Source organism: Clupea harengus, chromosome 10 (assembly GCF_900700415.2).
Source record: "Clupea harengus chromosome 10, Ch_v2.0.2, whole genome shotgun sequence".
NCBI classification, from domain to species: Eukaryota; Metazoa; Chordata; class Actinopteri; order Clupeiformes; family Clupeidae; genus Clupea; species Clupea harengus.
Window position 1 is genome coordinate 27536986 of NC_045161.1, and position 24121 is coordinate 27561106.

The window sequence follows — 24121 nt, forward strand, 5'->3', positions numbered from 1 at the left end:
TTGTAAAAACCAGTTACAAGAGGATGGCGACCAAGATGGAAAATGTACAATGAAATAATACCAACGAAGCATCTTTTCTCTTTGCGGTTTATTGCATAGTAATTCAGTTTAAATACATCAGACAGAAGGAACTACACCAAAAACTGTTAAACATGCCTTATAACTGGGGGTTAAAGAGGTACACAGACAAAAACGGAAAGAAATGTAAATGCTTTCACTGTGCAGTTTGGAGGTTTACACTTTGGAGCTAGGTCATCAGAACAGCTCAGAAAAATATGAATGTCAGTCAAAATGATAGATGTCTAAACAGTATAAAAACCAGAATAAAAGCTATATCCCAAAATCATACCAGTCTACTTCACAGATTTGTCCGGTTTAATCTAAATCCCAATGTTGAGGAGATGAGATATTAAAATTTCAGCCACAGACACCAATATTACAGTAAAAGATTATACAAAAATAGTGCAATAATTTCCCTTCAGTCCCATATCTCGACAATAGAAGTCGTTTTGGAACGTTACTCATGCGCACAGTGAAGACAGGACACGGATGAAAACAGGAAACAGACGGCCTTAACGTTATGCCAACAGAGTTTCTATGAAACAACAGAAATAACCAATCAGCTTTAACCCTATGTGCCAAATGCAAACATCATGCATTACACACATTATCACTGCAGATAGCCAATCCTGAGCAAGGGTTCATTACACACACCATCACTGCAGATAGCCAATCCTGAGCAAGGGTTCATTACACACACCATCACTGCAGATAGCCAATCCTGAGCCGGGGTTCATTCGCATGCTATAGTATTGGCCGAGAGACAGAGACAGAGTTTGACAGAGGAAGAGATACACACTGAGACTGGATATCCAGCCATTACCCTGCATAAGTGATACAGCAAGGAAAGCTAGGACAAGTTATTCTGTAAACACCGAACAATGCACTACGAATAAATAACCATTGAGAAACAACTTAAAAAACAAGGGGAACACAGGAGAACACATCGGCACACACACACACACAACACGGGGACAACAAGGGGAACACACACATAATAAAAAAAACTTCAGATAAATGATACAACGGAGTCTTCAGCCATGACACAAATAGTAAAAATCTCAAATCTGAAGCTAAAAACAGACTAAAGCTCAATCAGTTGCGAATACTGAACGTTTTGGTCTTGATGCCTAGGAGCATGGGCGGCTTGATCTTTGGTTTGTCTGCAAACAGCTGAGCTTCACTCGCAGTGGTGGGGAACCTGCGGGTGTAGATGTCTGGATACTCCTTCTGGAACTGAAGAGTGGAGGACATGTGAGGCACACGCACTGGTGTTGAGGCACACACACACACACACACACACACACACACACACACACTGGTGTTGAGGCACACGCACTGATGTTGAGGCACACACACACACACACACACACACACACACACACACACACACGGGTGTTGAGGCACACGCACTGGTGTTGAGGCACACACACACACACTGGTGTTGAGGCACACACGCACGCACACACACACACACACACACACACACACACACACACACACACACACACACACACACACACACACACACACACACACACACACACACACTGGTGTTGAGGCACACACACACACACTGGTGTTGAGGCACACACACACACACACACACTGGTGTTGAGGCTCACACACACCCACTGGTGTTGAGGCTCAATTCTCGTCACTACCACCAACTGTTAGGTAGAATTTGAATTATTCAATATGGATATGGAAATGTTCACCTAATCTGGACTATAAACTAAACAATTAAATGAATGATAAATAAATAGACCAACTATAATAGCACAGAGGATGACATGGGGCAGAAGGGCCAAGGAGCCATCATGTGGGCTCTGACTTTAAGGATTCGATCAGCTGCCAAAAGAGGGGTGTTCATCACAGAATGAGTCCAGCTCTGACCAGTGGCATTCGTGTGATATAGAACAGATACCAACAGACGCAAGCTGTGCACTCAAGCGTCAGAAGGACACTGTGACTTGAGACATAAAGTTCTAAAACATCCCAATCCTCGTTATCACTCCAAACACAGAGGCACACAGATAGAAATGGCACGTTCATGCACACACAGTATCACACACATATATCTGCTTAACCTTAATTTGTAATTCTAAGAAACATAAAGGCATCAAATACATAACACATTAATATGTTGCTGGACCAACAACGACCTGTGATCTGTTTGCCATCTCTCGAGGATATCATCAGGTCCCACAATACCACTTCACTCACTACAGACACTTCATTCAGACAATACGAAGCCATACGACTGAACATGCACATGGATTACTACAAAGAGTACTAACATATACTAATACTAACAAATGAATACTAGGACAGACTGTAGTATATGCACAAGACTCACTACGAAATACCCATTTTACACAGCGCCATTAAATACGTTAAGCCCATATCAGACGTGAGAGAGAAGAGAAGTCATTTACCATCTTGAGCTTCTTTTTCTTCTCCTTTACGGACATGGCTTTGTCTCTGATGAGGCTCTCCAGCAGGTCAGCGATGGCGGCCTGGGAGACAGAGAGCCTCTGCTCCTCAAACTCCTGTGTGCTGATCTGCCTGCAGAAGGAGAAGGCGGGCATCGCTGGGCCTGTGCCTGGACACATGATCTGAGGTGGGGCAGGGGGAGAGAGGAAACAAGGTGGGCGTAAGGGGGGGGGGGGGATGCAAGGATGGAGATCCAGCGCGCAAAACAAAAAAAGTCTGTCTTGACAGTATCAACTCTAAACAGAAATCAAAGTATGGAGAACAAAAAACAACAACAACAAAAAGATGTAAATTGACTTCTGGACTGAATGGCTTTACAGGAAAAAATGCAATATTCTAATTGATTTTACATTACATTATAGGATATTAAAACTAATTGAAAAATGATTGTGTAATGTTTGATGTTCTCAGCTGCTCCTAAAGCTGTAGTATGGCACCTGTACTTTGTTGAGGTAGGCGGTGTGGAGTATGGTACCTGTACTTTGTTGAGGTAGGCGATGTGGAGTATGGTACCTGTACTTTGTTGAGGTAGGCGATGTGGAGTATGGTACCTGTACTTTGTTGAGGTAGGCGATGTGGTCCTTGGCGGCGTTCTGCAGGTAGACGGGGACCTGCAGGATCTCCTGGTGGTGGTCTATCAGGAAGGAGAGCAGTCTGCTGGCCAGAAGCTCGTCCAGATCCTCCGCCTCCTGGCAGCTCAGCACACACTGGGAGAAGGTGTGCACCATCTGGAGAACAGGCCAGGAAACACTTACATCACTTCCTGCACTCAGCACGGCCTCAGGGTTAAGCGGGTAAAAGTGTGTGTGTGTGTGTGTGTGTGTGTGTGTGTGCGTTCGGGGATTCAAGCAGTACCCAGACTGGCTTCAACAGCTACAGTTTGTTCAAATACTACTCACTTTCCTGTGAAGTTTATTTTTAAATAATTCCCTTCAGGGGTTCAGCTTTTCTGAAAAAGCTCTGACTCAAGAGTCCTGCCAAATCTTTCTGCTTCAGTCACACAAACCCACAGCACAAACCCCGCTGATTACTACACAGGCCTGCATGTCAGGTTCAACAGTCTTTAATGAACCTTCCATACAGACCAGAGGTGACTTGAACATTCAGTAAAGGCCTGGAGATAATGAGTTTAAATGTAGGTGGTGCACTGGGGGAAGGGTTGCCCGTAACAGGGCTGGCTTTTCTCCTAAAAACCCACGTATGACTTGACAAAGGCACCACCCAACCGTGTTGTGTTATGTGGTAAGGATACACCTCCACAATGCTTACGGACTCGTGCAAATGTTTCAAATGCACAAAAGTCACAACACAATAAACACACAACTTCTTCCCTCGTACACTGCACTGAATAGTTCCCTTACTAGAGGGGCGGGGGGGAGAGAGAGAGAGAGAGAGAGAGAGAGAGAGAGAGAGAGAGAGAGAGAGAGAGGTCTCACCAGCGTGCGTGTACCAATGGCGTGGTGCAGGCGCGGCATGTCAACGTTCTGGGCCATGCGGGACACCATGCGCATGAGCAGCTGCAGCTTGCGGCGGCTGCAGGGGGGCAGCAGCAGTGTGCAGAGCTGCAAGGCCTCGATGGCCACGCGCTCCAGCTGGGGCTGCAGGAGAGCTACAGAGAGAGAGAGTGCGCACACACACACACACACACACACACACACACACAAACAATACTCAGGGGGAGTGGACCCAAACACACACCTGTGAATACAACATGGTTAACTGCCTTCTACCACACGCACACATCTCAGTTAATACGCATGCGCACACACACACGCGCACACACACAAATACAGCCACAAAACCTACCTACTGCTACACTCATATCCACAACACACTCATGACTACAATACAGGTGACATCTAACTGCTAGCCTAAACAAATACTTACACAGCGTCTGTGCCATTACAACACAGACACAGTTTTACTACAACACACACACACACACACACACACACACACACACACACAATTGCAATCCAACTACTTTAGCCAATGTGTGATTCAGGACCCTAATTCAGGAAGTCACACATCAGGTATCAGGTCTTATTCCACCATACCCACAGCAACCAATCAGAATACACCGATTGGCTTTCAGTTCTGTTACTGCTTCATACAGACAAAGCCTTGAATCCACACAGCCGCACTTCCATGATGGATGATGAAGCAAGTAACGCCATTGACACATGATGTCTAAATGTTGACATGAGTAGTGTGGTCCATGTGAATGATGTTTTTAGTTCTTTTGAAAATTGACTGGACAACTTTCATAATGTTATCATGTCAAAAGGAGTTAAGCTGTTCTAGTGCGCAATGGTTTTTAGTTTAGTCTCATGCACATGACCTCTATTAGTTGGATTACAGGAGACACTTGGTGTTAAGAAAGACACCATATTAGTGCGCGAGTCACAACAGGGGATGGTGAAGTCACAGGTGTTAATGCTGACATGCTCAAGCACATATGCAACACAACAGACACACACATACACATACACAAACACAAGGTCTTACTTTGATCAGGACTTATGCGGCGTGTGTGAGTGGACACAGCAGTAGTAGCAGACACAGTAGTAGCAGACACAGCAGCAGCAGCAGCAGAGGCTACAGGAGGCCTGAAGAGATCCACTGAGCTCTGGCAGCGCCGGTTCAGGCAGAGACCCGGCCGGACGTCCAGGCTGCTGCCGCTCAGAGAACGCAAACTCGGGCCCCTCAGGTCTACGGTGGAGGTGAAGTCAGGCCTCATGGTGATCTCGGCCACCGGCACGTTGATGCTGAAGCAGCTGGCGGACTCCTCCCTGTGCTCGGCGATGTCGATCAGGTTCCCCATGCTTCTAGGCCGGGCTGGTCGGGCGAGAGGGCCCGTGTTAAGCGAAGGGCGATGGTTCACAATGTAGCGCGTGCTGCCCGGGAGGCTAGACAACTCCGAGTCAGTGTCTGTGCTGTTGCTGTTGCTGCTGCTACTACTGCGGGAGAGGCTAGCCATGGAGGCGGACACCTGGTGCCCAACCCTAAGGACCCCGCCTGGGGGAGTGGCAGGGGTATCGCCGTGAGGAAGCTGGGTGAACCTGCCGCTGCTGCAGTCACTCCTGGTGGATAACAAGTTCTCCTCTGACCTGAAGAGAATTCGCTGCGAGCGCCTCTGCCCTGGTGCGTCATCTGTTACCACCCTCGTCGTCATTGTCGTCGTCGCCAGAGAGAAACTCTGAGGTCTGCGTCTCATGGTGGTGGTGGGACCCGCGGCAGCTGGTAGGTCCAGGCAGCTTCCACCGAGCAGGTCATCGGCACTGGCCCTGCGAGCCGCCCGAACCTTCCCAGCACACCCTCCCCTCAGGGCTGCGCTCCTGGACTGCACCTTGGAGCTGAGCACCTCCCTCATGGGCGACTCGTCCTGGTCCTCCTCCTCGTAGCCACCCTTGCGGATGAGGCTGAGCAGCAGGCACTCGGTGGACTTGAAGTTAACAGCGTTTAGGTGGGGATTTTTGGAGGGCTTGGGGCAGTGAGGCGCCTCTGGGTTTTTACGCTTGCCTCTGTGCGCTTTGGGACCAGAAATGTAACCACACAGAACTGCCACATATTGGGCCAGGCACAAGGAAATAACAACACACACACACACACACACACACACACACACACACACACACACAGGCAGGCAGGCAAAAGGATAGGGGGACACATGTAGGACACGACATGGATTAGCAACAGGAAACACAATAGTGCACACAATACACATATGTTAGCAATGCAACCTCAGGTTACACGTCAGTAATAACTGGTTTATCAGCTGGTGAGCATGAACCCATATAAAAACTAGAAAACCAGTGACATAACTAGCAAGAATTCAACTGAGAAATAAATTATTGGCACAGAAATGTACATTCTACTGGTATTTTATCCCAGAGGATATTTGGTTACAGGACTGCTTCAACTGTTTGAAGGACCCGAATAATATGCAACCAGCCCAATAATATGCAACTTCTCCCATCTAATAATGATTCACAACATCAAGAGCATAAATACATACCCAAGACGTTGACAAACAACTCATAGTACTGAAATGTGAGGAGAGGCTCTGACAAACTGCAGAAGTAGCCAGAGACCGTTTTAAACACATCCCTCTCAAAACCCGGGTAAGATGGCTGGCTGGAATCAGACTTGGGCCCTTTTTAGAGAAAACAAATAGAGAAAGCACACATTTCATATGGAGACTGAATTCTCCATTTACATATTTTTTTGTAGTCTATAAAATGGAGGCTTTGATACAGATTTTTGATTGGTCAGTAACAGTTAGTAAAGATCTGAACCCAAAACAGAACAGCCGTTTTAAAAAATATCATTGATGGAGCTGTTTATACAGCATTAAACAAAACTTATGATATAGCACTTGGTGTATAAGCAGGAATTTTAATGTTTATACTCACAGTTTGCCAAACATTTCATGGCTGACAGAACCCAATGTGGCAGGTCATCTGTCAAGAGGCGCAAAAGGGCAAAAAAGTTAGACAAATGCAAGAGAATGGTTTTGTGCCGCAAGATACAAGAGGCATGTGGAGCAAGCGTGCAGTGTAGCCACCTGTCTTGTCTTCCAGAGTAACTACTCCATGCTTGTTTACATGGGTCACGTTGTAAACAATATGTTCAGAGCTGACTTGGGTCGGATCCAAGACATCTTCAAGTGAGCTTAATCCCAATATTTTCTGTAAACTGAGATGAAATATTTCAGCACATTATGCAAACATTTGTGATCATATGGCTCACACGTGTGTGGTTATCCAACTGTGCAACATACTGTGTTAAAGTTATGTTTCTCCAGACTTCCTGAGCATCTCCCACAGTCATCTCTCTGCGATTAACAGTTTCCTGAGGCACAGATTCTGACGACTCTTGGTTTTCTGGATCAATATTCTCCTAAAAGTATAGATTTCAAATGCAATGTGAAAGGGATGAAAAACTACTTTGTATGTAATTTATTATACACAAAGTATTACTTCCGCTGGACAAAGGAAATACTAAGGAGTGTTTTGTTACACAAAGACTATACGCAATGTACTTTAATTAAGTAAAACATGTGTATTGCAGTGACTTGCGGACACACGTCTCTTACCAGAGTTTCTTTGTCAAATTTCTTTAAAGTCCTGAATTTGAAAAAGCCTTCTTTTTCTTTCAGTGAGCCAGATTTCTTTTTCAAGGCTGGTGGGTAATTTGGGATTGGCTTCAAAGGGGACGATGAAGGAAATCTAAAAACGCAAAACACAAGCAATGCAAGACGTTCTTTGATGATAATAGCTCTTCTCTTTATAACAAAACTCATGGGACATTTCTTAAACCCAATGTTTACCTAAGCCTAGAAACTAAGTCACCAAATATGTGAGGCGCAGGGATGTTATTTGCTTTGACGATACCTGTACAGTTGAGCATTGTCTTCAAACTCCTCAGTTCCCCATCTGGCTTTTACATCCTCAATGACGTGGTTCTTGAGGAACTTTTTCAGCAACTGCACAGTTTGTTGCCTAGTGACCTCGGGTCCAAAATTGTTATTATTTCTCAGGAGTTCGTGCAACCAGTCCACCGCTGCCCCTGCGGTGAAACAGTTCCCGTAAACCCTGAAGTGCTGTCGATGTTTCCGCAAGGGCATGCCCGCACGGAAGAGCTTGGTCACTTCATTCCACTAGAAAACAATTGCACCGTTTCAGGTTTTTATGTGTAATATATATGGTATTTTATCAACAACATCACACTAGCTGCCATTAGTGCTGTCTGCAAAGACAACGACCTAATTAATACCAAGACGTGTCGCTTAGCTCACTGAAAAATAAGATTGTGCATATTTGGACAAACGGAAAAAGCACTAGCTAGCGTGTTTCTTGATAACTTGCAACCTGTTTATGCGCTACCAAACAAAGCACTGTAAGTATCTCTGTATCTAGCTGACTGTAACGTTAGCTACTGTATGCTAGTTGGTTGAAGTTAGATATTTAGCAAAGTTCTTACCAATTTGGTGGCTCTGTATGGACCAGGTGTAATAACGTGATTATTCAAATCGGTATCCATGTCGAAGTGTATGGAATCTTAATTAATTTGAATGTCCACCATATGCATACTTTGTTGTCTTCCAGTGCCACGTTAACTGGGTGTCTTGGCAGATCACACTCGACAAACGACTGACTTCAGATTATACCGTTTAAAATTACGAGCCTGGATGCAGAGACATCCGATTGGTCGGCTCTCTCGTCACGTGTCAAGATGTGTACACAAGGCCAATGTTGAAGTTGATTTTGTATAACCGCGTAAAACTTTTAAGTGAAATAAGTGAGAATTAGGTTGTTACGTTATGAATACGATATCGTTTTCTTTGTGGCAAAAAAACCCACAAACGTTTTACTGTTGCTATGATAGGACTCCGTGATCGGTCACTGCCACCTTGTGACCGCGCCACATATAGGCCTGTCTTCCAACAGTCTTGTTCAATTTAGGAGTGGCCTGTGCGCAGACTACAGCTACTAAACTCTACATCCACTACTAACATAAACAACTGCAACTACTAATAAGTCATTTTGATTAAATAATTCGTTTTATTTTAAATATTATATTTGTCACCAAACATTGAATTAGGCTATGTTTAGAAGAAGCTTTTGACTCAAATCTAGGTGTGACGGACAGATCTTCCATGCTGACGGGAGGCAGATCACATAAACAGCCCTGTAATGCAATATGACATCAGTTCAGCAGCTCTATGTTTACTGTTGTCAGACTGTTGGATATGCCCGTTAGCCAGGGCACCATGCTGGTTCATTAATGCAATTCCCATGACAGATCTGATTTAAAATTAATCAGATTAAATTCCCAACCTTCTAATATCAAGGGTCAAACGCATTTGATTCCATCACTCTGTTTTATTGTAATTTATTTTGTATTTTGTATTGTTATTCAATTTTCACACTGCAAGGGGGGGGGGGGGGGCGCGAGAGAGAGAGAGAGACCAGCAGCCAAAGGATATACCGCTAGAAACTTTACTTTATTCCCGGTACAATCAACTGTGTCCTATTGTATGCTTTCACACATGGACTGGAACAATGGCATTCATTTAACCATGTGTAGGCTTTCAGGGCTTTGAGCCTTGAAGGTCTCTGCATGGGTCTTGCAGTCATCTGTAAAAGATTACAGTCACCTTTTGTGGAAACATGTCTGTTCTTTGACAATACACAAATGGTAGTTTTATGATGGTAATTACCCATCCCCCTTACGGAACACTGGGGTACTAATTCAGAGCAAAAACATTAGCATATTAATCCTTTTTGTTTCAGACTACCTATAGTTAGCATGTAGCACAACAAACAACAAAGATTGTGTCAAACCAGTCTTTCACAGTATAAACTCTAATCCAAACCTTACTTTTAATCACAGTACTAAAGACAGTATTAACTAATGTATCATTATTAGTCATGGATTTTATGTGAAATAAAATATCCAAATGATCCAAATTGCAAATGATCAAAGAGAAACACAAGGGTGTTGGATCAGAAGGAGGAAGGCCGGTTTGACTGTAGTGTTCACAGGCAAGCTGCTGATCAGGCCGCAGGATGCATGCTGGTCTGCTCGTTCGGCTCCTTTCGTCCTGTGCTGAGTCCATCAGTGGCCTTTTCAAGTAGGACTCCCCTGCTGGGTTCCCGCAGTCGACTCTCATCACCAGCTCTCCGTCAGTACTTCACAGACCGCCAGCTCTTAATTTCATGATATACAGTAAATCTCATGATTTCAAGCACTTTTGATTTTCTCAAAGGCAAGGCAACTGCACATCTTGCTGACTTTCTCACAAGACTGTGCGCTATGTGGTTGGCCGATTAGCTGCTGTTAGCATATGACTGTGATAGGGCTTGTGTCTGGGCTAAGCATACCATAGCGTGATGGCAGTATCACTGATTCAGGAAGTTTAGAGATTCCTGACACTTTGAGCATGGTCACAGAGTGTTCCCTCTCTCCCATCTCCTGATAACCACTTCAACAGTTTAAACTCTTACAGTTTCTCCCAGTCATTGTGGTACATTTCTCAAATATCCTTAAAATTTCCAAAACATTATGTGCATTTCTCAAAAGAATTAGTACAGCACAATGTATTACCTGCAAAACTTGCTAAAAATCCTTAGCTTATGTCTCAAAAGTAATTAATTATGGCAATGAGCATGTCAGAGCCAGTGTCAGAATAAAAAGTCCTGATGTCATTGTTTCTGAACAAGACAGTTACAATGCCTAATCATGTCAATGTAATAGTGAACTCGAGAAGTGTTTTCCAGACATTCATATTACTGTCTGTCTCTTTCAACAATAATGACTGATCATTATAGTCTCCAACTAACTGAATACTATGTTGCATAAGCTGAATGCGATCAAGGAGCATAGTCATTCAAAAAATAACCTCTGTATTGCAATGATGAAAAGGGTAGATGGAACCAACAGTACTCAACATTTTTAAGGCCACAAAACCAGACACTTTGACAGAATCTGTGCCTTTACGTTCCCAAGAAATTATAAGATATAAGATATTGTATCTAATTTATGTCAAATAGGTATTATGTTATATAATTGAAATCACTTAAATGCAGAAGAAGGTGAGGTTTTTGGCCTGTCCCTCTCTAGGAACTTTGTCCTTTTACAGGACATTTTACTTGTAGCAATGTTGTTGCTTAACTTGAATCACAACATTCAAATTTTGACATTTACATATCGTTTAAAGTATGATCTTATTGCTAAATTGTGTTTTTGTTCTAAATATATATGATTTAAAAAAATCAATCAATTTGTCTGTGTCCCTTGATTTCAGATCCTCATGAAAAAATGTTGACAATATAATGGTATAGTCAATAAAGTGACATGATTGTGAACAGGAATGTGCATCATCTGTGTGCCAGAAACCCAACTGTGTGAAGACAAGTAGGCCTCTCTATCTCTAAAGTGCATTTTTTTTGTGTGTTATAATGTCCGACCACAGGGAATGAGCATACCACTGTTACCATAATTTCACCTATAAATCTAAATAGTTATTAATGTTTGACGTTATCATCAATATATATTTACGTAATTTGAGCATGGTTTTGATCCTCACTTTATGATGTTTTATTGATGCCTCCCAACCGACGGCCACACATACAGTGGGGAAAATAAGTATTTGAACCCCTGCCGATTTCGCAAGTTTGCCCACTTGCAAAGAAATGTGTGATTTATAATTGTAATGGTAGGTCTATTTTAACAGTGAGAGACAGAATATCAACAAAAACATCCAGAAAACTGCATCTTCTAACAGTTATGAATTGATTTGCATTTGTTGCGGCAAATAAGTATTTGAACCCCTAGCAAAACATGACTTAGTACTTGGTGGAGAAACCCTTGTTGGCAAGCACAGACGTCAGACTGATCTTCTAGTTGGTCACCAGGTTTACACACATCTCAGGAGGGATTTTGGTCCACTTTTCTTTGCAGATCCTCTCAAAATCCTTAAGGTTGCGTTTTCAATGGGAGGGAATGAGGGATTGAGGTTCAAGTACCCTTGGCAGAGAAACAGCCCCAAAGCATAATGTTTCCACCTCCATGCTTGACGGTGGGGATGGTGTTCTTGGGGACATATTCAGCATTCTTCCCCCTCCAAACGCGGCAAGTCGAGTTGATGCCAAAGAGCTTGATTTTGGTCTCATCTGACCACATTCTGTCTCCCAATCCTCCTTAGAATCATTCAAGTGTTCATTGACAAACTTCAGACGGCCCTGTACATGTGCTTCCTTGAGCAGGGGGACCTTGCGAGCGCTGCAGGACTTCAAACCATTACGGCGTAGTGTGTTGCCAATGGTTTTCTTGGTGACTGTGGTCCCAACTGCCTTGAGATCATTCAAAAGCTCCCCCTGTGTAGTTCTGGGGTTATTCTGCACCTTTCGGATGATCACCGATACCACACGAGGGGACATCTTGCATGGAGCCCCAGACCGAGAGCGATTGACAGTTGTTTGGTGTTGCTTCCATTTGCGAATAATCGCACCAATAGTTGTTTGCTTCTCACCAAGCTGCTTGCCAATGGTTTTGTAGCCCATTCCAGCCTTGTGCAGGTCTACAATCTTATCTCTGACGTCCTTGGACAACTCTTTGGTCTTGCCCATGGTGGTGAGGTTGAAGGTATGAAGTATGATTCTTTGGACAGGTTTCTTTTATACACGTCACCAGTTGAGATCAGGTGTACCTTGTTAGGCCTAATGAGGACTAATCTGTGTGCTTCTTGGGCACATAACTGGTCTGTGGGAGCCAGAATTCTTGCTGTTTGGTAGGGGTTCAAATACTTATTTTCCACGACAAATGCAAATCAATTCATAACTGTTAGAAAATGCAGTTTTCTGGATGTTTTTGTTGATATTCTGTCTCTCACTGTTAAAATAGACCATTACAATTATAGATCACACATTTCTTTGCAAGTGGCCAAACTTGCGAAATCAGCAGGGGGTCAAATACTTATTTTCCCCACTGTACATGTTGTTAAAGTGAGGCTACTGTTTGATGCATTAACAAGAATTTTTTTCTAAAAGATTTATGTAACATAAGGCACATAAAAGAGTTACAGAGGGAGAGGGAATGAAAGGGGAATGAAAAAAGAGATGAAAGAAATGTATAGACGACGAGCTAAACTTATAGAATCAGCTTAGGGTTGCAATGTGTAAAAATATGAATTCATTTATTTACACTGCTGGCAAATACGATGTTTCCTGTTAAAGTGATTAGAACGGGTCACATTTAAATTAAATGCAACATTGTTATATGTTAATAATTCTATCAATCAGGGTGAACCATGTCAGAAAGTAAATAAATCTTTTTTTTAAATAAATGAATTAATCATGATCCAACATTGTCTTTTCTTGTTTCCTCTCCGTCATAAATATTCATAATAAGTGAGCTGGAGGGGATACCCCTTCAAAACCCCCAAGACATCCTCTAAACTTGGATGCCTTGTCTGAGTGTGATGATTTATTTAAAGTCGTTAAAACCTTGCGAGACCTGACCAACTTACAGCCATGTTTGGGTGTACCTTGTGGTAATTTGTGTTGTTACATTTCTGCTTCACCAAGCATCTTCAGCTGAAGATGTCAGACGTTTGTATGTGTGTGTGTGTGTGTGTGTGTGTGTGTGTGTGTGTGTGTGTGTGTGTATATATAGACAAGTCTGATCTACATTTTCCTGTGGCTTGACCCAGATTTGTATGCATTTTTGTCCTGCTCATTTAAAGCAATATTTTTGCATGTTGCAGAGCATTCTCTAGAGAGCTTGCTAGCCCATCCCAATGGAGGTGAAGGAAAATACCTGCCATTTAGCAAAATCCGAGAATTGGACTACTTAGGAATGTACTGGAAAATTCTGAAGATAATTTAAGGAAGCACCTATTTCATAAAGGTTGATGTTTAGTAGCCTCTAAAATCAACTATTAACTTGGTAACACAAAGTTGTTGAATGGCATGATTTTGGATATGTCCAGTGTTTACATTCTTTTACAAAGCACTTATTTTACACAAATTATACTTAAACTATTATTAATATTACTATAATTATTACTAATTATACTAATACTGTAAGGTACAAAATGAGCGTTGTGCACTTCCCAGAACTCTGCGTCTTCTATGTTATTTGTAATTCTGTTATTAAAGTTTAAATTTAGAATGTATTCGTGCTCTCTTTATGTGTTAAAGTCAGTGTGTTATATGTAATGCCCTGGTGTAATTTTCCTTGTGTATAGCGTCTTGTACATCATTGCCTCGTGTATTATGTCTGCACACAAGATCCCTACCCACTTGCCATTCTGTATCAGTTATCTGAAGCTTGTCTGGTGTTCAATAAACTGCAGGGCACCAAAGGAAAGCCATCGAGATGCTCCATCATGACGATACTTTCACTACGCCAGTTGGCAATCAATGTTTTTACTCATTACCACCACCTGCTGGGCTGTGATGTGGTCTATTTTGCATCTGAAACACTGAATTAATTTTACCCTGTGACTGCTTAGTTTAGCAATACATTAGCTTCCCTGAACTATGTGAAGTGTGAAGAGACTTGCATAATCTGACAAGCAGGGCATTTTAGGGGGATGAAACCAATGATGGCAACAGATTTACTATCATTGCACATGAAGTGCAGGAGATAGCTGGAGGTGCACTGTATGTTATCTGTGGGAATATGTTATCTGTGGGAATCATTAAACTAGGCCCCCAACACTACAATTTGAACCTGGTCAGTTTCTTTATTGAGTTTCTTTGTATCTCATTTGGTTTGGGTGTGTTTGGTTTGCTTTTTAAGGGGAGACTTGTCCTGAAATTATTTTACCTTAAATCTGTGGTCTTCATGAGATTTGCACTGGGATTTATGACCGGATCATTTCACCTAGGCTACTGGATGAGAAAAACATAAAAAAGTGTGAAAATCCAGCAACGCTTTTGAAAAAAAGCAGGTAAAAGGTGTTGACATTTGACAAACAAACATGTTTAGTGCAACTGCCTTCATCAGTGCTTCAGATTTATTAAACTGGGATTAGCAGGAGAACATGAGGTGGCTGACACTGGAATGAATGCAGCCCAGATCCGGCAGATCCGCTGCTTATCTTGGACAGGTGCAGGCCAGATCAGGACTAGATCCTAGATACTAGATCAATTATTCTAGGATTTATTGCATTTCATTTGATTGATTTATGAATGTATTTGCATACCAAGAGGTGGCACGCAATAGAGAAATGAATGGGCAGAGCATTTCATTATCTTTCTATTCCCTCTTAAAATCTGTGGAATTCTCCCCAACTCCAAACAGTAATAATGAAGAAAATAGAAACCCGAACCACGTTCATGTAGCCAGTGATATACAGGTGAAAACGAAAAAAAAAAAAAAATAAGGCTGTAGATGAACATGACAATGTGACTAACAGAAACAAGAACTGTCATGGCAGCGTTCAGATGCTGCGTGAAACCACTCATTTGAGTCTTGCAAGCGTGAAATGTCATGCTCACTACGTAGCGCTTACATACAAAACGCTGTCTTCTGCAGCTATACACGGATCTCAAATGTGGTATCCATGAAAACAATTTCAAAACTGGCCCAGAGTCAAGGACTTTGATAACAGAGGACCAACAGCTCTTACGAGTTTTTATTTATATATTTTACACATCCGTTCCCCACTACACTGAGTTGCTAAGCAACTGTAAAATAAAGCGAAAAGCTCTGAAGTCAGATAACCTCCTACCAACAGCACTCCAGTTATACTCAGTGCATAAATGTGGGGTTATTAATTATGAGATGCCATTGCGATAAAATAGGGAGACGACTGGGTAAAAAAGAGCTACAGTGATTGTGACAGCATTATGCACAAGAAAGGATTATGCTTTGACTATTGCTTTGTGGTGTAAACTACTGTGGGCTACTGATCACAAAATTCTGAATTCTTGTGTAGCATTGTGGGTTCCAGAATCACACCATTTTAGTCCATTACTTTGTCTGCATTGCTTTTAAGACAACTTCTCGCCATTTCTGCTTATGTAATCAGTAGAATGTGCAAAAATATCACGCCAAAAAGGAATTAAGTTTTATACCGGGAATGTTCTGTGATGGGCTACTGTGGCATATTATAAAGCTATGCGCACAATGGGCTTAACTTGCATGTTTGCAAATAGGTAGCCTAGGCATATGCCAGATAAACCAGTGTCTTGTTTGATACTGTCATGTTGCAGGACCAAACGTAGATCCAGGCAAAGACTGGCAACTACTGAACTGCATTGCACTCAAGTATGTCCCACTAAGTTCACCCCAACGCAAAAAAAATGAAAATAAGCATGTATGAAATAAAAGAATAATATGCTACCCATGTATGTTAGATGTACAAAATATAGGGCCACAAATCATTCCTCTACTCTGTCGAGGACAAGACAGATATGTGGTTGTGAGCAGGAACAGAGAGGAATGAGGAATTCACAACATTTTTTTTCTCCAGTATTGAACCAATCTCCTCAGTTGCTATGGAGATTTGCTGGTGCAGAGTGTAGGCTCAAATGTAGCTTACTGGATACCGAATGGGAAATGGTTCGCTTTACATGACCGGAGTGGGCAGCTTGTGTTCAATGATAAAGCCCGTATGCTAAAAAGCCACACTCTGACCCAGACGATGACATGCGGTGTCACCCGGGGACAATTTACAGGAGGATGCAGTCCGGGGGAACATGCAGAGTGCACGGTCGACTCTGTAGTGTCCTGACTGATGACAAATAGCCGCTTTTAAAATAAACGCCGAAGTTCAACTTTCTACCGGTTACCCGCGAATGTGGCAGTAGCTCTTTTCTGACGTCCAATTACCATAGAACACCTGTACAATCGCCCCTCAAAAAAAGTTGGATGAAATATAACTTCGGAGCCAATCCATGACACACAGGGGCGGGACCTTCTCCTGCCAGTTAACCTGTATGATTGACGTTGAATTTCTGAAGATCATCGCAGCCGTTGAATGTAGGTCTATACAGGGAGGATGAAACTATGAAGTGAGAACTGAAGCAAGAAGGACAATGCAGGACGACCGGAATTTTGTTTTTTCAGTTAAGTGTTTTCAGCGCCTTTCCCTCAAAATAACCGGATTGTAAGAAGAAACTCACTCGGAATCAGCCTCTATTGACCTTGCACAGCACGGTTTGAAAATGAACCTGCGCCATGCGGTATGTAGAATTGATTTTCAAATATATTTCTAAATGTTCAGTGTTCTCCACGCGGTGCAGCATCGTTACATCATGCCAGCACTCCAGCGGCTTATCCATCTGCATTGTGCAGAGGTGAAACTACGCCTACTTTATGATTCTGAGGATGCATCGTGCATACTGCAGGTAAAACAGGCTGTTGCCTGTCATGATTTCTGAAACTATCTACATGTGGTTGACTTTACGGATTTCTCACCACCCGGTAAGATATGGCTCTGTTATGAAGTATCCCCATCTATGATACGCGGTGCATGGATTCTCTTCAAGCTTTTTACTCGAGATCTGCAATTCCTCTCAGATACCAGTATTTTTCATTCAGTGCAACTTGTCCATTTCAAATTTGTAAGAATTGCAGTAGGCTCATATATTTTCAAAAAGAGGTGGTCATTATTGGGGTAATTACTTAATTGAATTAATTTTCAACTCCATGTAGGCTATTTTGTTGCAGGAGTGCCTCTGATTTCGCGAGTAAAATCCAACATTCTCACAGTATCACTGTTGAGCGCAGTAGCTTATATCCAGTCAAACAGACCAATGCAGTCATACTGCAGCTTACATTGCATTACAAAATGGAAACGATAGTTTAATTTGCCTTTATTTTGTCTGTACTGTAATGAGCATTTAATGTGTGAAATGAACTCAGTCTATTGCTTAAATTACGTGGGCTGACTTGCTGTTATGTCATCCTCGAATTAATGCATTACATTTGAAGACCAGCTTTAACAGTGTGATTGACATGGTGTCATTTACATGAACATGAGCGCATGTCGTTGGGTCAATGTTGTGGTGTAATTCTTGTAATTTCACCAAAGGTATCCTTGTTGAATAGTTACTGTGTATCATTTTCGAGATGATTAATCGAAATTAAAAAGTAATAGTCTTCCAGTAAAAGCTTTTAAAGTCCTGTGATCCACAGACATTTAATGTTGTAAAGGCATACAAAGAAAGCCTTTTTCGGGATATGTTGAAATAAAACTCGAAAGTAGTCATCATTAGCCTGTGTTCAAGAGGGTTCTCTGTGTGGGTGGACGCCACCTTGAACACTGATGTGGGCCCTAGGTGTCAGGGTCTTCTTGTTCTTGTTTTTTCCATATTAAATAGCACTTGAAGAGTGGAGTGAGTCATTTGAATGCAATTTAGCTATCTCCAAAGCCCTTTAAAAAGTTCCTGAGAACAGCCATATAGATTATGAAGTTCCAATGGCATGCATGGCATGAATGACAGATTTCATTGCTAGTTCTCTCATGCAGATGCAACAGAAGACAAACTGCATTAGGGAGGTTTACATACTAATTTATCACCTTTTATAAAATAAAGAATTCATTCTTTGTGAACAGATATCTGGTAAAATCACTCAAGGCTGGTAGGACAGTATCAGAGATGTGGTCTAATGTCATTTATGTAAGATCGTGGCTCTACACACAAGGGTAGAACAGCCTACTGCATGAAAGTGAGGTACATTAAAATGATGTGTGGATGTGTGAAAGTAGTGTTGTGAGAAATCCCCACTATATGTATAGATGGTCTCAGTACATTTGAATCAGGATTTGTCCCACAGGTGGAAATTGTAACCGGGCACAAGTGGTTTGCCTTAAATTACAACCACACCCATATACTTGTATGTTCAGTCACTTGCTTCCTTGATGCATATTATGGTCAGTGCATAGGCAATAGATGGATACAAAACTGAAACCAAGTTGGGCTCCATCAGTCTAAAAGATTCATCATTTAACAACTTGGGCCTAATTACTCTGATCCAGTGAGCCTTCACCCAACTGACAGATAGGATTGGACTACACTCTAAATTATTTCTTTAGGAGATTATTTCTGTAAGGGAAAATAAACAGTCCATCAGTCGACTGCAAACCCCTCCGTCTCGACCTCACGGGGCATTCAAAAGATTGCACTGCAGTTTCTGTAGCCGGTATGTTAGAATGGCGTGTATTTGTTTTATGACCGTTTTGTTGCCTAGTCTACTTGTCTTACTGCCAGATGAAGACAAAGGGGCCATAAAGCAATGAAGCATACACATAACACAACAAAAGTCGGAGAGACAAAGCTCTTTTCACAGCCTTCTCAGAAGCCTCTTCCTTCCTTTCCAGTGCGGTTTCTATAGCCAGTAGCCTGGGGTGGTGTTGTACATGGACCAGAAGGACCCCAGTGAGGAGTTTCAGGCAGTAGCTTTGGGGGTTTGGGGGGTGCGTACGCTGAGTGTTGTTCATGGTGGCATAGCATGAGAGGCTGTATTGAAGCCTGTATTTCAAAGGGGGATAGTTTCAGATAGGGTTTAGTTTTTTATGGTGGGTGGGTATATGAATCTGTGTGTACTTCTTTTCTATCGCATAGTTAGGTTATACAAACTATATATATATATGTAACATAATATGGTTATTATAACTATGTGCAAAGGGTCATCACATAGGTTGAATATGGTGTATATATGTTTGGATATAGGGCACCAAACGAACGATAACTAGACCTTTATGAACATCACAACAGCTTATAATTTTACATATTAAGTCTTATCACATTGCAGTCTTCATTGTGACCTGCTTTTTGCTGGTCTTTAAGTTGCAATGCTCTATAATACAATAGTATTCACTGATTGATCCGTATTTAAGAGTGTGTTGAGATGTTTGATATTGCCCACACAGATTGATGGTTTTCACTCAAATGAAGGTTGCAGGCTTCAAGGGGTGATTTTGTCTTCAAAGTCATTGGAGACGATCTCTTCTGGGCTCCTAGCCAAGAAGTGAGAGCCACATGATCTGACACGTTATCCTATAAGACACATACAAATGGATAACCTAGGAAATATAGATGTACTGTTTCTTGATATGTTTGATGTGTGGCCTTCATTAATGACAGCTTGTTCTGGACCAACTTTGTGCCCAGAAAGTGGAGGACATTTGCCAACTAAGACAGTGCTCCTTATGGACATTATAATAGATAATAGATGCCTGCAGCAGCGTTTCAATTTAAGAGAGTGATCTCTGGTAATGCAGAGAAATGAGGCCCTGGAGTCAGGGCATACTTAAGCCAGGGTAGGAGCCATTGCAGGCGGCAAGCATAGGCCTGCGATGTAGGCAAACATAACCTAGAGTAGACTAAGCCACTAAACACAATCCACTCTAATTGTTTACACAGCTCCATGATGGTGTTTGCATGATAATGAGGTATCTTGCACAATTGGCTTGTAGTTCGATGCAACTTGAAAAATGTACGGTGAAAAATCCATCTAAATGATAACTTAAAAGGCAGCATATGCATATTCAGATAAGCCTTTCATTGAAAATCGAGTGTGCAGTTGTTACATTTTATCAAATGCATAGATGAATGCAAGCAAACTTGTAAATACTGAGTTCCTGACTCAGTGTACAGGCGAGAGACTTCACCCTTTCTAACTTTATTTAAACACTCCAGGATAGTTTGGCATTTGGTATTGGTATTTAACTGGTACTACACACAAATCCCACGGAACATGATGACTTTGGGATTTTGAAAACATGGTGCAGCAAAGCTGTAAGTAATAATTTGCAGAAATGCTGAGGGAAACAAGAAAAATGAAAGAAATCATTATTATTATTACAAATATGAACAAAGATTGGGGATCCCTGAAGTACAAGGGACAACAAGGTTTTCTGTCCAACTCTCCTCGGAAAATGTACACTCAGGGAATATATATAGGCTGAATCTCACTGGCCTACAGTTTCTATAGCTGTCGTAGCTTCTGCTTTCACAGCAGTGGACTGGTGGCAGTGGGAGGCAGTGATGTGGGCACCAGACATATCCGGTTTGAAGGGAGACTGGGCACGCTCAGTGGATAGCTCTGACGAAGCCAATCAGATGAAAGTGGGTCCTCTGTCAACTAGGTCACCCTGGCCTACATTTGCCCGTCCCATGGAAAATCTTCAGGGTTTTTTTCTTCTTCTTTTTCTCATCACCACCATCATCATCATCACAACATTGTAAAAAATTAGGAGCGTGAGAGAAAGCGAGGGCAGGGTATGATCAAAGCAGGGAAAATGAGAACATTAATTATATAACTGATTAATTCTAGCACACTATAGAATGCTAAAGCATACATACTGATAGCATGGTTAGCTGCGCTGAAATGGCTCATGAAGACTGATAAAAGGTCTCTTATAGCTCACTTTGGTCTGACTTCTATTAGCATAAGCCATTAAGCTGTTCATTGATACCATCTTCATAGTGAAGTAGAGGGTGCTTAGTGGTTTCATGGACTGTAAGTCATGCATGATACAATGTGTCCATAATATGAGATAAAGGCCAGTCCGCAAACAGAGAAGCAGTTTTATTCGCAGCTGTAGAGCATAGAAAACCTCAGTAGAAATCTCTTTCTCTTTCGCGCTCCTTCTCTTTCTCTCTCTCTGTGTGTGTGTGTGTGTGTGCGTGTGCCTCTGTGTGTGTGTGTGTGTGTGCCTGTGTGTGTGTGTGTGTGGGTGTGTGTGTGTGTGTGTGTGGGGGAGGGGAGGCTGGTGGTGCTGGGGTTATTGCTAATGGCAGTGTCTTACTCAGCTGCATAGCTCTCTGCTTGGACAGGAAAGTCTTAAAAACAGCACTTTCGTTTCGGGCCTGTTTGATGATCGCGTTGTTGGATCAGTTCATAACCTTGCAGAACAAGTACTCAGCAGTTCCTCATCAGCCTTTCACTCTGCCTTTCCCTTCCGCTCCGTGACATGACATGACGGAGAGCAGGTTCCAGACATGAATCCATGAATCAATATCAGTGAATTCCATGCAAATAATATAATTATAAATTGTTAATGAAATAAATTATAATTAACAAAATACAACATCCTCTAAGTTATTACAATGTATTTAAAGGTGTTGACTAAAGATTCCAAGCTTGGTCCTATTTTTGGCATTAGTGCATGTATGAATGCAACCTTTGCCGTGTCCTATATACACATACTCTATACACACGAGCACATGTACATGAACTTATATTTAGTTTATTTCTTTATTTCTTTAATGAATTACTTGCACCTGTTATGCTCTTGCATGTGCAGCTGACGGTCCCTCAGTAGGGGTGGGGCTATCCCTTTAATTGCAGTGATGACGGTCCCTCAGTAGGGGGTGGGGCTATCCCTTTAATTGCAGTGATGGGTAACCTGTGGAAGGAGAATGGCGATGGTGTAGAGACTGTGTGAGCCATCAATGGTGTAGAGATTGTGTGAGGCATCAATGGTGTAGAGATTGTGTGAGGCATCAATGGTGTAGAGATTGTGTGAGGCATCAGTGATGTAGATTGTGTGAGGCATACTGCAGAGGAAAGTAGTGAAAGTAGTGATTTTGGGGTACTCTGGAGAGGAGGGTTCATTTTCTAGGCCCGGTCAGCCTAAATGGAGGTGGGTTCACTTGACTCCGCAGCCTTGGGAGGTGGGTTTTTGTGCAAGTGTTCTGTTTTGTTTTCAGCCAGCTAATCACCTGTAGCCAAACCAGGAAGTGACCATAGTGACTCATACACCGCATGGGGAGATCAGGAGCAGGAAGCACCAGCCAGGTTTTATGGTAAAAAAACAAAAGGAATAAAACTGTGTGGGTTTCTTGTGGGTGGCAAAACTGACTGGGCGCTGGAGAAGGCCATCCTTTGGTGTGACAAAAGGTAAGCCTCATTCCTCTGGGGTCCGTCAGGTGCCAGACCATTTTAGTTGGGTTTGTTTTGTTTTGTTTCACACATGCACACGCACACACACACACGCACACGCACACACACACACACACACACACACACACACACACACACAGACACACAAACACACTTTAGTTACTGCTCTCCATCCTTTTGAGTGTGTATTATGTGTAACAAGCTGAGAGTAGCTGGCACTTAACAAACACCTCTCATGCTGTGTATTTCCTTGCATAAGCAGAGAGCTGTACAAGTGAGAGTCAGTTTGTTTGAATTAGAGTTTTATATACTGGGAGAACCACCAGAACTAAAGACACACGTATTATACAGTAGAGGTGACATATGTTTGTTTACTTCAGTATTAGGAGGGAGGATTAGTACATATGAATAAATAAAAACAAACAGGACCATACCAGCGAAGGGGCTCTGTCAATGCTTCAAGTATTCCTGCAACCAAAGCCTTTTTCTGTCGCACAACCTTGAACAGTGACAATCAAAATGAAGAGCAAAACACGACTAAAATGTTAATCTACAACCCATGTTGTCTTAAACAGTTATTTCTCAGATAACTCAAGTTCCCCTTTACATTTTGATAGAAATTAAGAAATCTCAGATGATGAATGAAAATACCTTTGGTGGGCAATTAGCCATTACACTGCTGGAGAAGGCCAATAACTACACTGTTTTGTCAGACCTGAAAATACTGATAAGAAATTACTTACATTGTGTACTCAAAAACAAAAACACTTTGGTGTAAATGTTTGCAGCAATATTAATAACTAAAAAAAAAACTTTGATGTAATAAAGGTTTGAAACTGGCAGTATAATAGGAAGTACAAGAGACTTTTAAGTACTCACTGCAGGCAACTGCTTTTAGTCCTACTTTAAGCTGTCAGGACTTCTCCAGCATATGCTAAGTCACAGCTGCTGAGCTGAACTGATGAGTTGAGCTGGAAATTGCACAGCAGTATTGTACATTTCTAGCATAGAGTGTGACGTTCTTTTCGAGCATAGAAAGTGAAGTTCTTTGTTAATTTTGTTCAATTGAACTTTTTGCAACATTCTGAGAAGCCATATAATAATAAAGGTATTTAACTAGGCTCTCACTGCATTTATGTGAGAGAGAGGACGTTTTGAGTAACTGATAGCATGTGCCTTCTGTTGAATATTC

The 24121-nt window shown here is 42.1% G+C and overlaps 2 protein-coding genes across 12 annotated transcripts in view; one reads left to right on the forward strand and one right to left on the reverse strand.

Moving 5' to 3' along the window:
* Positions 1 to 73: 73 nt before the first annotated feature.
* Positions 74 to 8709, reverse strand: depdc1a (DEP domain containing 1a). Of its 2 annotated transcripts, none has more exons than XM_031574664.2 (12): positions 8542 to 8709; positions 7953 to 8218; positions 7655 to 7787; positions 7340 to 7458; positions 7124 to 7254; positions 6972 to 7019; positions 6575 to 6712; positions 5065 to 6087; positions 3993 to 4165; positions 3108 to 3284; positions 2499 to 2678; positions 74 to 1296 (listed from the first exon to the last, which is right to left on the reverse strand). In XM_031574664.2, the coding sequence occupies exons 1-12, from the start codon at positions 8599 to 8601 to the stop codon at positions 1156 to 1158; spliced, it is 2589 nt and encodes an 862-aa protein (XP_031430524.1). In that variant the 5' UTR covers positions 8602 to 8709; the 3' UTR covers positions 74 to 1155. The 2 variants fall into 2 exon arrangements, with proteins under 2 accessions (XP_031430524.1, XP_031430523.1); XM_031574663.2 differs by having other exon boundaries at positions 5065 to 6117.
* A 7889-nt stretch (positions 8710 to 16598) lies between these two features.
* Positions 16599 to 24121, forward strand: part of lrrc7 (leucine rich repeat containing 7) — a 132578-nt gene continuing 125055 nt past the window's right edge. For 4 of the 10 annotated variants that reach the window (XM_031574665.2, XM_031574671.2, XM_031574672.2 and 1 more), the window contains exon 1: positions 16600 to 17258. The gene's annotated coding sequence lies outside the window, so the exon portion shown is untranslated. Of the gene's footprint in view, positions 17259 to 17292; positions 17500 to 24121 lie in introns of those variants that run through there. The other 6 variants (XM_031574668.2, XM_031574669.2, XM_031574670.2 and 3 more) reach the window with 3 other exon arrangements.

What these genes read in the sequence shown, in the direction of transcription:
- depdc1a (XM_031574663.2), bottom strand. Translation starts at nt 8,601, where the DNA reads ATGGATACCGATTTGAATAATCACGTTATTACACCTGGTCCATACAGA. An exon ending in CCTACCTCAACAAAGTACAG is followed by an intron (nt 2,679 to 3,107) that starts GTACCATACTCC and finishes GCCCCACCTCAG; the next exon opens with ATCATGTGTCCAGGCACAGG. An exon ending in AGAAAAAGAAGCTCAAGATG is followed by an intron (nt 1,297 to 2,498) that starts GTAAATGACTTC and finishes TCCACTCTTCAG; the next exon opens with TTCCAGAAGGAGTATCCAGA.